Source organism: Dermacentor albipictus, chromosome 1 (genome assembly GCF_038994185.2).
Source record: "Dermacentor albipictus isolate Rhodes 1998 colony chromosome 1, USDA_Dalb.pri_finalv2, whole genome shotgun sequence".
NCBI classification, from domain to species: domain Eukaryota; kingdom Metazoa; phylum Arthropoda; class Arachnida; order Ixodida; family Ixodidae; genus Dermacentor; species Dermacentor albipictus.
In genome coordinates this window covers 241709398-241722964 of record NC_091821.1, presented here as the reverse complement: position 1 = coordinate 241722964, position 13567 = coordinate 241709398, and the positions used below count along the sequence as shown (strand labels likewise).

Below are 13567 nucleotides of genomic sequence, written 5' to 3'. Positions count from 1 at the left end.
TTGGTTCTAGAAGAGCTGGAGTGACTTATTACTCAAGCACAGAACAATTATGAACACGCGCACCTGAAGCGAAGAACAGCTCAGTCCATCCGTGCAATTATCCATCGATCAAAGTGCATTTGGGAAGCTTAACATGATTTTGTGAGCAGGTTGTGTTGCTCTCCGATTTAATCAGTTTCCCTCGTTTTCTGTTTCGACTTGCTGCTGCGGCTGTCAATGCTAAGTGATTGCTGAATACGTGTTGTGCTGCACAATTCATGACTCTTGTTGACGGTGCACAAGCTAGGTACTTTGACTAATTTTGCTGTGTATGGCCTGCAGCTCTTGTCTCATAGCTACAGGCAACTTGAACTTTGGATTGTACAAAGCTAGTAGACTTGCCATTTGCCATTACAGGGTGTCTACTAAGTTGACATTTCCAAATTCCCTGAGTTTTCCAGGTTTTCCCTGAGTGCCTTTGCAAAATTCCCTGAGTGATGCAGAACTATGTTTTATGTCAAGACGAGCTGAAACCATATCACCCGATGATGTCACTCTCTAGTAAGCATACGAAAAAAACTAAAAAAAAACTACTTAATCCAATTTGAATACTAAGGAGTAGTGTTTATGTTATTCAAAAAGAGAATAGAAGGGAGGGGTTAGTAAAATGCGCAGCAAATAAAATGTCTTCAAAAAAAATTGCAAATCGAGTCAGACATTCTCAAATACGAATAAAAAAGGAGATGCAAACAAAAGCAAATATTTTCGAATATGAGCTATTTCTATAAACTGATAGCAAGCTCAGTGGTATGAGGCTCGAAATTGTCACAATTGAGATTCTCTCTCAACAGCTTGCAAGTCAACCTCAACTGTCCTGACATACTCTCGGCCCGCTCATGACGCCTCAGTGTTGTGTTTCACTGCTTTAAACAGTTTATTTTGGTTTGGATTAGGGACACGAATCTCAGCATCGGCCAACACTTCGTTTTTTGAGCTCAAGCTCCTTAAAAACGGCGGCAGCACGCTTCCTTTCCCGTTCATTCCTCAATGCATAAGTCCTTTCTGTTCTCGTACTCCTCTCGCCACTCAATCACCCCACGGACCATTCGAAGCATTTTCTTGGTGAGTTGCAGTCTATGTCCGAGTTTTCGAACTCCTTAGGGGCCACGAAAACGCCCAAAAAATCGGTCAGTTGGAAAAAAATAAATGCATGTCATTTACTGCCCTTGAGAGCTCAAACCGCCACAGGGACATTCGAAAACGCTCTGAAGGCCTGTCGAGTACACGTATTAGGCATATCGGTGTTCGTACTGTGACAGGAAATACCGGGTACATGCGTGTATAATTAAGGAATACATACTGTGTCCCGTGGCAATAGCCCCTTCCCGCGCCTGTTATGCTTCACTGCAATACTTTTATGTATGCATCACCAAGTAACATTTGTGTACAGAATTGAAGCAAACCTTCGGGAACCGGCATTATGCAACGCACCGTGCTTTCCGAGCGTCTAAGCCAATCGCGAAGATCACAAAGGTGGAGTCCGTGCCATGGCTGACAGCAGAGAATTCTTTCAATAAAAAAACATGGCACCCAACGGCAAGAAGCTTCATGGCGAACGTCGAAGCAGCTAGGCCTAGCGTTGCCACAGTGGTGGCTACAGCTGCCAGCGGATCTGCGTGTGAGAGCGCCAGTTTGAAGCGGCGAGGTAATCAAAATGGCAGCAGTGGTGGCTTTGATTAATGCCATTTCGGACTTGTGGTCACAGCAAAACGTCCGGAAAATTGGACAACGAAGAGTTCTTGCATCCGAAATTTCAGACATTCTGATACATTGACTCTATAGGGTGCGTTGTGGCACCGCGAAGCCGCCCAAATTATCAGGAATCCAGAAAGTCGGTCATTGACTGTACACTGGCAACTCCTCCAGCCAACGACAGGTCGTCAAAGACGATTCGTTACGATTCCTGTCTGTTACTCGAGCCAGCATTACCGTGACTTTCGACCCTTTCAATAAAATTACAGCTATTTTTCCTTGATAGAGGCAAAAATTCCCCGAGTTTTTCCAGACTACTTAAAATCCCTGAGAATTCCCGGTTGGTAGACACCCTGCATTACTATTGCGCAGTCTGTTTATTGGCAGTCTCAGATTTCATAAGCGATCTCCCTGGCTATGCCGCTACTAAGCAGACTGTTGGTGTTGCACAAGCTTTGGGCCCTATGAGAACACAGAGCCCAGTGTACCAACACTTGTTGAATGACATTACATTGAATGAAATATGTTTATTGCAAAACAAAACACGTTCCTCTAAAACACACATCCCTAAAAGATATACATTTATGCTCTTCTTTGGCATTTAGAACACAGTACACTGCTGATGACTGCATCCAAGCAATTAAATTAATGAAATGGCAAAAACGAAGTTCTCACTTCTAAGAACAATGTACTTTGATCTAAGAGATAAAAATAAAACTCTTTAAACACAAATACAATAAAGAACAAATAGTAAAGCTATTATTAGCTTGAATTTAGGCATTCAGATAAACATGAATGAAGCTGACTTATGAAGTGGACTAAGTAACTTATCAATGCACCGTGCAACAATATAGTTGCCAGTCTTGAGACATTCTCAGAAAAAATGATACTGCACTGCTCTAATCTATAATACAGCATTGGTCCTTTTCTCTTTATGCTATGAAGGCAATGAAATTGAACTATAAATTTTCATTACAAAATGCTCATTGGTTTTCTGCAAAATAGACTTTGTAAGTATAAAGCCTTCTGTAGTATTTTTATAGTGATTCAATGGAATGTCAGTGTGCGTTTACATAAGTGTATGCACAGAGTTAACTCAAGTACCTGCCACTAAAAATGACTATTTTCTGTGACAAGAATATTTTCATAGGGTGTAAAAAAAAAAAAAACCCTATCACACCGCATGAACAATAAAAAGAAGAAAGATAGAAAACGAAAATTAAACATAAAAAGGCGTATCGACTGAAGCACACACTAACTGAAGCGCCGCAAAGTGTCCTTCACTTTGGCTGCCTTCGTTCCGTCAGTAGCCTGTTGCCCAAGCATGTTGCTCGTTGTTCTCCTTGGCAGTAGCGTTGCATGGTTCTTGGCACTTTGAAGATGCCATAGTATGCCCCAGCAATGCTGCCAGCCATGGTAGCAATAGTGTCAGCGTCTCCACCCATTGAAATGGCGAAGAACAGCGCTCGGATAAAGCCATTGGATGTCTGTCAAAACAAAAACAAACAATCAGATAGTCTGCCAAATAAATGATGTGAACCCAAAAGACAATCAGATAAGTCGCCAGCAAAAATTATACAAAACCTAGAATTCCAAAACCTATTCTACTTAACACCTAAAACTTAATCAGTTGAATGAACTGAAATTGAACGTAACTGAACTGACAAATTGAACTCGAAGCTCCAAGCTGAAAGAAAGCCTTCACCATCATTACTACTACATGATGAAATTTCTTCTGACGAAACTTCTCTCCAAAAGCTTAAAAAATGTCAAAAGCATAGTTTTGAACATGAAAGAAACTGCACTTGAGGGAAGTAGTGGCACTTCAGTTTAATGAAACCCTTTCTCACTCTCAGGTTTAGATGATGCACTTAAATAAAACAAAAAAGGGGAAGCAATAAATAAAAACATATTGAAATGACCAACAAAACAAGCTGTATGCAAATGGGCACTAAATTTGTATCCACTACAAACGCTTGCTGAACAATTTTCAGCAATGCATTTTCGTAGATGAAAAACTATTAGGCTTTTTTTCTACACCGAGATTTGCAAGCATGCTGTCACGAGCAAGTGAACTATTTGACAAAACAAGATACAAATAACAAGGTAAACAAGGAAAAACTACAGTAAACCCTTGTTATAACAAAGTTATCAGGACAGGAGATGGACTTGGCTATAACCATTATTTCCTTTGAAGTGGAGATGATCTAAAATACTAATAGTAACATGGGACTTGCTCTCCAACAATGGGCCTCTTCGATTTTCAGAGTTCTGGCAGCCCTCTGGCAGCCAGCTAGTCCCGGTTATGATAGGAAGTCAAGCGGGCTGGGATCTCAAAACAACCCGAACCTGCTCAAAGTTTGCAAAATCGAACGCCGGTACAGCTGGCCAAATGTAAACATGCTACCAGCACTGCAGTGCCCGGCGTAGTCGGCCCATTTATGCGTTGTCAGCTTGAAAATATATAGTTGCATTCAAGGATACAATCACTTTTGCGCGACTTGGCGCAGGACGCACACTGGGCCAACCTCACCTTGCGCAGCGCAACAGATGGCCTCCGACGCGGCGGACGACAAGAGGCGAAATCGCGCGCAAGTGATTGTATACTTGAAAGCGATAGCTCAAGGATCCCTGCTCGCAGCGATCACGTTGCCCATCGGCGACATTGACGAGTTGGCGTTGTGTCATCACAAGACATGAAAAAGCAGGTTATCGGGTACGTCTCATACGCATAAAATTTCGTGCTGACCTGCTTGGGCTTCGATTTCAGGAAGTTTGTTGTGGCTGATGGTGCTTCTCATTTTGACCCTAAAGAGCTGGGGACGCGGCTTCCATATGAATATGCACACCGCCTGTGACCAGCGAAGCGTTTCACATGAAAAACATCGGTCGCGATCATGAGAGCAATAAGCCAATGTTTGTGTGTCTAATGTACCGAGTGCAATCAATGTATTCTTAGATCAATGGCCTGCAGTTTGAACACATATTGGTTTCGAGCTGCCACCTAAGCATACGACGGAGAGACGGAGTGAACACGGGCTAGCTGCAAAGCCTTCACTAACTGCAGAAAAAGGAGATATACACATACGCAAGATATGTGAAAAGGAACGCCACCAGAGAAAGACGAACCCGAAAGGCAGTGACTACAGTGACGGGGCCCGGCACTTTAACATCTGCACTACAGTGACGGGGCCCGGTACTTTAACATCCACACTACGGTGACGGGGCCCGTCGCTTTAACAACAACACTACACCGACGGGGCCGTCACTATGTCGGTATTGGGGGCGAGGTCGACTTACGGAGTCGCCATCTGTCGGAAGCGCCTCATATGCGTCGGCGTTAAATAAAGGTTAAATAAACATACTACGCGGCAGCCCTCCTGAACAATTTTGCAGGTACTCTCGAAATGGCAGTATTTTACCTTTAAAATAATCATGTTGGACAAACAGAAAGCACATAATGGTTTACAAACGCTATCTCTTTGCCTACTACGTACAGTAAACTGGGACTGCGAGCGGTCGCCGCAATCGATTCCACCGAACCGGTTTGCGTGAAACGTAAGCAATCGCTGAGAAAACTATGTGAAATATGTTCTTATAGTGGGATGGCTGTCTGTGTAAATAAATGTAGCATAACAGAATGAAGCTGCAATGCAGCGATCGCACGGGTTCGCGGTGACAGACTTCGCGTCTGCATGCATGCATGTTTCGCTGCGCGTCTGCGCGCAATGTTTCGCTTTCGCTCCGAGCACGTTTTCGCACCGTGCCGTGAGCTTTATGCCGCAGCATATGAGCATTTGACAGTACGCAAGCTACCATTGTTGCATGGACACTATTGGAGCTGTTCAAAAATAATTTCGTTATAGCTAGGGTCTTCGACGCCTACAGCGACTTGTGATGTTCCGTCGCGATGATTCAGTCTTAATTTTCTTTTTCTTTTCTTCTAAAGTCTTGGAAGCTTCAATATCATTATTTCTCAAATTTCATCGAACTGCATGTTTATCGGTCTTCTAAGCGAGCAATTACCCGCTGCTTCTTTTTCTTAATTCAGTAGAATATTGATTGTCAGGTGCTCACAAGCAGGAACATGGGCCGTGACTTTTTAAATGCGTTTTTACCGTTCCCCTTCCATTAGAGTGAACTTTCTTTCTTTATTATAATCATCATACGTGTTACAGTGCATACGCAAAAGATTGTACATTCGTGGACAAGTACCCATTGCGGTCGTTCGATCCGTATGTGTGCAATCAATGTATTCGATTACTGCACGGAAGTTGATGACATCGTGAAATTCACGTGGTGTTGTGGACAGTACTGGAATAAAATACCGCGGTCCGTAAAGTTCTTGGCATCCCCATAGGCGCCAGCACCGAGAAGCTCATGCAGCTGGGGGTCCACAACACTTTCGATGAGGTTGGGTCACAGAAGTTAGTCACCTGGACTTTAACCCGTCAGGGAAAGGCGGTGCGTGCTCGACGCGTGGTCGCGGGAGGCCGTCACGGTCTCGCCGTTCCCGCGCAACGTGCACCCGCAACGCAATGTAGGCACACGCCGGGCCCGGGCCGCACTTCTCGGATCCGTCGCCGACGAACCACGATCGGTCGCGTTCGTCGACGTCGCCCAATACGGTTCGTCCGACCGGTTCGCGGCGGCCGTGGTGGATCACAGGGGCAACCTAATGCCGCGTCCGTGCGGGGCAGGTGTCCGGATTGCGGAGATCCATTCTGCACTTTAGAACACATGCTCTGGCGGTGTCCCTCGTTACGGGACCACGGTCATCTCACCACGGAAGAAGAGTGGGAGGAGGCGGTCAGGCACGGCCTGCCCGTCCCAACGTCGGAACGGCTCGCGGCGGCCCCCTCCCTCATAAGGGGGTTTCGGAGTCGCTCCTCAGGACCTTAATAAACTTCACTGCCTGCCGTGAAGTGCTCGAAGTTGTTTGCATAGAATGTTTGAAAGAAGTGCGGCCATTGACGTCGCTACAGTGTCGACGTAAAGTGCCGGTCCCGTCTGTGGTTAAGGAGACGGGCCCCGTCACTGTAGTGTGTATGTTAAAGTGCCGGGCCCCGTCACTGTAGTACAGATGTTAAAGTGCCGGGCCCCGTCACTGTAGTGCACGATTATGTTAAAGTACCGGGCCCCGTCACTGTAGTACAGATCTTAAAGTGCCGGGCCCCGTCACTGTAGTCACTACCCGAAATTTACTGAAATGTGTAAATAAGCGTCTAAAACTTGCGTGGAACACGATGCAGATAACATGCACGCATGAGGGCGCGGTGCGCTGCTCACCACCTCGAAGCCGTTAGGACACACACACACACACACACACACACACACACACACAAAAGCTTCAAACGATTCATCACGGCTCGTATCACCCTGCTTCGCAATGCGGAACGGAGCGTTAGCACTTAAAAAGATAATGCTAGAAGTAAGGAAATCCGAAGATGACCGTGGACAGTTGGCTGAGCGAGGTAAATTTAAGTCCTCAAGTGCCCACGTTGCAATCCGTGAAGTCCATGCAAAGATGGTGGCGAGCACACATCGCCTCTTTTAGTCGTCTGCTAGCCAGAGACCTTCCAGAGAGCAGCCAGACCAAAATTGTCCTGGCAGGTTCTGGCAGCCTGCGGGTAGCCAGAACCGTCCAGCCCGAGCAAGATGGATGCCCAGCGGAAGTGCGTAGCGCGGTGGGCGGAGCAACTCGAGAAAAACGAAGACGCTCTGGCTGGCTCTGGCAGCCCGCGGGTAGCCAGAAGTTGAAAATCGAAGAAGCCCAATGCGAGTGCCCTTAAAAATATATACTGAAACAAAGCCATGCTCATCACCGGTGACAGTGCCGAAATTTTGATGATGCCCGTGAGCAGATGGCTCATCTGCCAGTTGTCATCATGCGATGAAGTTAGTGTAACAAGAAGCTCCTTCCATGACAGAGTTACCTTCGCGGTGGCATTTCCCTCTCGAAGATTATACAAATAAACTCCAAGGGTTATCGTGTATGTTGCACCAAGCGGTTCCATGTGAGTTGCCCACTTTGCACTTCCTACTAAGGAGAGTCTAGCGCCACTACAGTTTAAATATTTTGGTCTAAAATGCATGCACTACTGTTGGGACCACTATAATGTTTGAATAATGCAATACTACGTTAAATAAAGCAATTTTGTTACAATGCGAAATTTATGTAGTAAGTAATCCATAATGAAAGTAATGCTACGGCACAGTAAGAGACAATGGACAAATCATGTAGACATACACAGCATTGATGTCCAACTAAATTTTTATTTGAAACCATTAGTTGGAAGTCAGCGCAAGTCCATGTCTCCTGTTATTCATCCCTTGCCTGTTACTACGCTGTAGTTACTTTCATTAAAGGAGCCCTGAAACACTTTTTTAACTAATCGTAGAATGGCCTCACTAATAGAGAGTGTCATGTCTGAATCTCTTCAAACCCTTGAAGTATAAGTGCAGTTTACACCAAAGTACAGCTTTCTCTCTTTTTACATCTCCCCTAGCACGCTGGTGGCTACACAAGAAAAAAGCTGAGAGGGCAAAGCCCCCCCCAAAAAGCTGACTCCCAACATCAAAAGTATTGGTCACTGGCACCCCTCCGAGATAGCGGCACTCAGCCGCTATATCGGAGGCCATGAAAGCAGATGCAGCTACTTGCAACTGTTGTGGTAGACCCGGAGAGCAAAGAAGAAATTTTTGTCTTTTTGAGATTGCAGGCATATACAGTGGAACCCCGATTAAAGGACTTTCTTGGGACCACGAAAAAGCGTCTTAAAATCCGAACATAAATTATGCCTATAAAAATACTACTTGTTTCGCGCGACGGATTTACGAGAAACTTCAATGTAAACTACTAATATACTCTGCAGTGCTTGGAAAGCCAAATTACCCAAAAAGTAAATGCTATAAGAATTAATGCTGCAGTACAGGTACCAATCATGCTTTATTCAAACGAACCTTTACAGCACTGCACTGCCCACTGCCGCGATTTCCGCCAGCAGACACAAACTTTAAAAAAAAGTCAGCAAGTTTCTTTTGGACCTTGTTTGATCCGTGAACCAAGAGCTTTCGCTCGAGTTGGGCAACGTCCAAAAGGAGGTCCTCTGCAGTGGCACGTGAACAGATGAAGTTCCGGATGCAGTCTATGTGCCGTAGCACCTCGGCAAACGTGGTAGGCACAGGCACGGCATCTGTGGTGTCATCACTGTCCTTGTCCGATGTCGCAGCAGTGTCGGCACTAGGCAAAGCCTCCACGATGCCGTCATCCAGCGACACCTCGCCGCAGACATCGTCGGCCTCCACGAACTCGGTGAAGGTCGTGGCGAGGTTTAATCCCTCGAAATCATCGTCGGCGAAGCCTGCATCGGCCTCGAGCGCTATCGAGGTTGTTGCGTCCCCAGCAGAGGAGGCAGTCTCTCGCTTAAAGCCACAGTGCCTGAACGAGTTAGCGATTGTTTCACGACACTGCGACTCTGTGTTTTTTTGGCAGACGTGTGATGCTTTCCAATCATCATAGCCTTCATCCCCTTCTTTGGGGCCAAGCGTGCAACCACGGCATCGGTTTGATAGGATTACACAGTCGAGCACCAGTCCTGTGAAGAATTATATTACAGTGCAGAAACCTATGTGGGATGTATGGCCACGTGTTAACTATATCCCATCATAAACCACTGTTATGTTGTTATTAAAGGTAGGGTCCATCTCCCTGTAAACATTGCGCACTGCCACCACAGCATCAGAAAAAATATTGGCAGCAGCTGCCTCACTGGGAGGTCTGAACTCAGCCTTGAGATGTTTCTGAAATGTTTTATGATGCAACTCTCTATGGCAGACATTCATTATTCACAAGAAATCAGTCAAAGCTGTTGTCCCTTTGCCAGTACTTTGAACAGCCTGTACAACTCTCATATTCACATCAAAAATTTTGCAACATTCCTTTCGCTATGATGACCACCCCTTCACGCCAGCGCCGCAAAACGCGCATGTCAGTATCATTTGCACTGCTAATCCATCTTGTTCCCAGCTGAACTGAAAGTCCTGGTTGGGAGCACTGCTGGCACTTAGATTTGTCAATAGGCGCGTTCAGGACGGTCATTTGAACCATGTGAAACTCCTCCGCTTGTTCCGTACTGGCAAGCACCTCGCCTTCACCTGTCAGTTATATTTTCAGCGCGGTCGCTGACACCAAACTTAGTTTTGCTTGCACTTTTGCGGCGACCTCCCAGGATGCTTCGGCCGATACAAAACACGGCTCCAAGCACGCCTTAATGGTGCCACCCCTACTTGTAGATAGTGTAGCAACATCATGCAAAGTGCCGAAACGATAATCGGACACACCCGAGCCGCGATCGCTGGATGCATCCGACGATGTGGAACACGACACGACACGCTCAACAGTGCCACTGCTGTTTGCACGAGATGTTTCACCCGTGTAAGTGCCAGAGAGCGACTCCTCAACATCGTCGACACAAGTAGGTATTCCGCCCGCGTGTGAAGTGCTCAGCTCCTGTATGGCATCATCGGCACGCGTACGCACCCTGCCGGCATGTGGAGTCCTCGGCTGCGCGTCTGTGACTTCTGCGCTATGCTGCACAGTACTGCCACGCGACCTTGAAGCAGTCTTTTTCACCGTCGCCGATTTTCACTAATGAGTGCCGTAAGCATGAGCCGTCTTGTACTTCAGCGGTCGCCGAACCATGGCCACCAGTAAACTTCCGAAACTACGCAACACAAGCACTGATGAATGCGTCGAGCTGATATGTCCAGAGTAGCGTATCACACCACAAACCAGATTCTGAAACTATGCTCCCCACTCACTGACAGCGAGCAGATATGTCCAGAGGCGCATATCACAATACAAGTCAGCTACGTTCCGAAAGTACTGATAAATACGTCGAGCTGATATGCCCAGAGTAGCGTATCAAAACACAAACCAGATTCCGAAACTATGCTCCCCACGCACTGACAGCGAGCCGATATGTACACAGGCAGGCGCATATCACAACACAAGTCAGCTACATTGCGCAAGTACTGGCGATCCTGGCAAGCCGAGATGCAAAGAGGCGCTTATCACTTGTGGAGTCCTCTGACGAAACTACGCTCCGTACGTGCTCATGAACAATGCGAGGCAATTGTCAGACGCACAAGTCATGGGTGTTACGAGATGTAAGCTTCTGAAACTATACACCGTACGAACAGACGAACATACCGCACCGAGAGGCGCGGCCTGCACTCAGTGACACAGTAGCAGAAGACGCACACCGCTAACGAGACCAATGGCAAAGCTCCAATTGGCCACGTGACGAGCATGGCCAATCGGAGGCCTCGGATTGGCCTTGAATTATTTGCTTTTGTGCGCTTGCTTCTGAATGGAGGAGGTGGCTGGCACGGCAAATTTAACCATGGAGAAATACGCTTTCCAACACGGATAAAATGGCAGTGCTGGGTTGCGCAGTTGCAGAGATATCGTGGTTTGAAAAATGCTGTTTTTTCTCAATTTTCGTGGAATTTTTTTGTCACGTTGGCTGCTACAAAAAAATTTTTTAGCACTTCAACGCAGTTTTTTTGCATTCATATTTCGGAATCAGATAAAAAACAAAGTTATAGAAACGGAATATGTGTTTTAAAAAAATCAATTTTTTGGTCATTTTTCGCGATACGAAAGCCACGTCCCCCCTTAAGTGCATGAACACAATATTGCTACATTAGCACGCTTGAAACGAACAGATGCTATGTATGCAACTTATAGTTAGGAGAGATGAATGAGGACAGCAGAGAATTAGGTGGAGTGTCAAGAGTGCAAAATTTATAGGTATAGCATGGGTTCAGTTGACAAAAGGGTAGGACAATTGGAGAGCTCTGGTCAGGTGTTCCACAGTATTGAACATGAAATATTATCCAAAAACAACTTTACCTAAAGTTGTAATATGTTGTCTGTACTATAGACATTTCAGACATTAAACTTTGCATCACACTTTATCAGTACCCTCATTTTAATGACGCTGTTCACTGACAGCATGCAAACTTTCAGTGACATGTAAGCCTGTATCATTCCTACATTACACCAATAGTTAGTCTTCATTTTATGTGTTGAGTCACCGTTCATGGCTGTGGCATTTGCATACAATGACATGCCAGCTGGTGTGGGCGGGTCTTTTCAATACTTGCAGCTGACAGCGACATACATGTATTTACATTTTACAGCAACAACTTTGACATCACCAGCAGCAATGGATGAGACACTGGTGCGACCATCATAGAGCACAGTCATTCATGTGGGCCGCCTAGGAAGTGTTAAGATGACAAACACCACGAATTCTACACGATATGCTTGTTGAAAACCTTGTTAGGGGCTATTTAATGTCAGCGTAAGCACTTGTTATGCTTGCAAAGAAAGCATACGACTAGAATAAACAGACAAAATTCAGTTACAGTACAGTCTACGCGCTAGAGCTGGCTCTACATATCGAATGCTGTCACCTTGCAACCTGTCAGCGGCCGTGTACCACGAAGGAATGCATAAAGCGCTGCTGGCACTGAACGGTCTGCAGTCATCTCGTTGCCCAATATAGCAGCAACCCTATCAGGTGGAGCATCCTCGCAGCTGTTCAGCATTTTTTTTATGATTACGAGCTTTTCAGTGTAGAAACTGTAAGGTGGAAAAACAGGCAATCAAAGTAATCAAAATGACACTTGAAACACAACAGTAACTATCAAACCACCAGCCAGAAGATCAGTTCCTTTACTACTGATCCATGAACATTAATTTGTGCTAGCAACTACTGAATATTATGCAGCTCCTTGGTATCTCTGTGCAAAGCCCACTGTTCATTACTACAAATAGCTCCAATTTTGAACGGCGCTGAGTGACACTAATCATGGTAAGTAAGACAAATGGACACATCAAACGGGATGAGAGAGCACAAACTACCAACTAGTTTATTGTAGATGAAACGTGGCCCTTATATGGGCTGTGGTCAATTGAGCATGTGCAGATGCCAAGGCTAACAAACAAGAAGTGGAAAGAGACGCTTATGAAAAAGTGGATGCAATGAATGATTATAATCATTGTCAGGTATTTGAGTTTTATATGATGCATTCTTTGAGAACTTCAAGTACTGCCTGCCTGCCTGCCTCATACGACTTTGAGTCATTTGACTCTCTCCCGATTCTCGCGTACTACCTGCACCCAGCCAAATGGTGCATGCAAGATCCGGGTACTACATGTTGTTGGCAGAACATTGGATGGCAGTTACCTTCGCCAGCGATTCAAAAGCAAGTTTCCCCCTTGTGCACGCTAACCGGCTCCCAAAGAAGCTCTTGGAAGACCCCAGCTTTGTCAAGAAATGTGTCAACATAGACATTGCATTCCTCAGTGGTTTACTTGAGCAGCTCGAGGATGGAGTCCTACCGGGGTACTGCTTGATGCAGAGAAAAAGGAACATGTTTGCAATGATCGAGAAGCTAAGCAAGCCCACATTCTGACCCTCAGCGTGTCCAAACTCCATAATGAATGCCTGCTCGAAGTTACTGTCAGAGTCAAAAGGCCAGCCGAAGTGCGCCGCCGCAGGGTTCATGCCATAGCCAGCTACCTGCAAAAGCTTCCCATAACTTAAGATTCCCAAATCACATGGGATCTGGATGCAAAAATTTTTGTGCGCAGCAAGGTTGCTAGACATAACCAGGAATAAGAGAAATAAGAGAATAAGACATAACCAGGAACCAAGAGAATGAGGTTCTCTCCTCATTCTCTTCTTGTGTCCTGTATCACCAGCACATGAGGTGCTCCTGCATTCTTATTTATAAATCAAGAAACTGCAATGTGCCCCCT

General features: G+C 45.8%; 1 protein-coding gene across 9 annotated transcripts in view; it reads right to left on the bottom strand.

Annotated features, from left to right (window-relative positions):
* Positions 1 to 2238: 2238 nt before the first annotated feature.
* LOC135901599 (ADP-ribosylhydrolase ARH3-like) overlaps positions 2239 to 13567 on the bottom strand; it is a 92773-nt gene continuing 81444 nt past the window's right edge. For 8 of the 9 annotated variants that reach the window (XM_065431432.1, XM_065431436.1, XM_065431430.1 and 5 more), the window contains 2 exons: positions 12217 to 12385; positions 2239 to 3218 (listed from right to left, as the gene is read on the bottom strand). In XM_065431432.1, the coding sequence (XP_065287504.1) occupies positions 3012 to 3218; positions 12217 to 12385 (376 nt within the window). In that variant the 3' untranslated portion in view covers positions 2239 to 3011. The remainder of the gene's footprint in view (positions 3219 to 12216; positions 12386 to 13567) is intronic. The other variant, XM_065431435.1, reaches the window with a different exon arrangement.